Source organism: Dendrobium catenatum, unplaced genomic scaffold (genome assembly GCF_001605985.2).
Source record: "Dendrobium catenatum unplaced genomic scaffold, ASM160598v2 original_scaffold_26581, whole genome shotgun sequence".
Classification (NCBI taxonomy): Eukaryota; Viridiplantae; Streptophyta; class Magnoliopsida; order Asparagales; family Orchidaceae; genus Dendrobium; species Dendrobium catenatum.
Genome location: NW_021345040.1, coordinates 1 through 1009, shown reverse-complemented (window position 1 = coordinate 1009; position 1009 = coordinate 1). Strand labels below are relative to the sequence as shown.

At 37.6% G+C, this 1009-nt stretch overlaps 1 protein-coding gene across 1 annotated transcript; it reads left to right on the top strand.

The window, feature by feature from the left end:
* Positions 1–182: 182 nt before the first annotated feature.
* On the top strand, positions 183–890 carry LOC110095806. The gene has a single exon (XM_020821494.1). The coding sequence runs from the start codon at positions 183–185 to the stop codon at positions 888–890; it is 708 nt and encodes a 235-aa protein (XP_020677153.1).
* The last annotated feature ends 119 nt before the right edge of the window (positions 891–1009 follow it).

The following is a 1009-nucleotide window of genomic DNA, read 5'->3' as shown; positions in this document are numbered from 1 at the left end:
CATACTGTGGACAAATTCATTACTAATGGAGATTGGGGTGTCACGGTACTCCAAAAACACTTTGGCTTGGATCTAGTTCACATGATTACAAACATTAAAATCAGCAAAGTGGAGGAGAAGACAAGCTGGAACTGATCAATAAATTTTCTAGGAAGACTTTAGCAGCATTAGCATCAAAAGCTATGGAAGAAGATAGAAAAACAGAAGATGGCTGGAAGTGGATGGAAAAGGCAAAGATAAATCCTAGAGTTTATTTGTTTTGGTGGAGGCTGCGTAACAAAGCCATTCCTACCAATCAATTTTTAAGTTATAGGAGGCTAATGGGGCATGATAATTGTACAAGAGGATGCAACAGTGTGGAAGATGGAGGTCATTTAGCAGCAGGTTGCGGTAAACTCAAGGAGGTTCTTGAAATCCTTAACAGTTGGGGATTTTGGATTCCAAATATGAATTCTCTAGAAGACTGTTGCAAATGGATGGATGGAAAATGCAAATGGATGGTGAATTTGTACTATAACACCGTATATTTATCTTTGAAGGCTAGGAACCTGTGGGTGCATGAGAACAAGCTCTCCAGTCCTTCTATAATAGCTTCTAATGCGGTTGATATTGCTGCAGTTATTAGGAATTCTTCTTGTATAAACTCAGGTATAGAGAATGCTAATCAACCGGGATGGTTGTTGAATTCTTGGTGTCCTCCTCCACCTGATTGGATCAAAGTGAACATAGATACGGATCTTTTCAAGTCTTATAAAGTTGGAATTGGAGAAGTTTTTAGAGACTGTCAGGGGAGATTCTTAATGGCATTTGGTAGTTCTTACATTCACTGGGATGCTGCGGAACTAGAGTTACAAGCTATTCTTTCGATCAGATCGGAGCTCAGAAATTAGATGTTTTATTATAAAGGCTTTACATTGAAGGAGATAACATAAATGTTATAAATTACGTAAAGAAGTCAATGGAAGATTGAGTAGAAGAGCTGAGAGGTATTTATTTTATAAAAGATTTT

Coding starts and splice junctions, on each gene's coding strand:
- LOC110095806 (XM_020821494.1), top strand. CDS start 183: ATGGAAGAAGATAGAAAAACAGAAGATGGCTGGAAGTGGATGGAAAAG.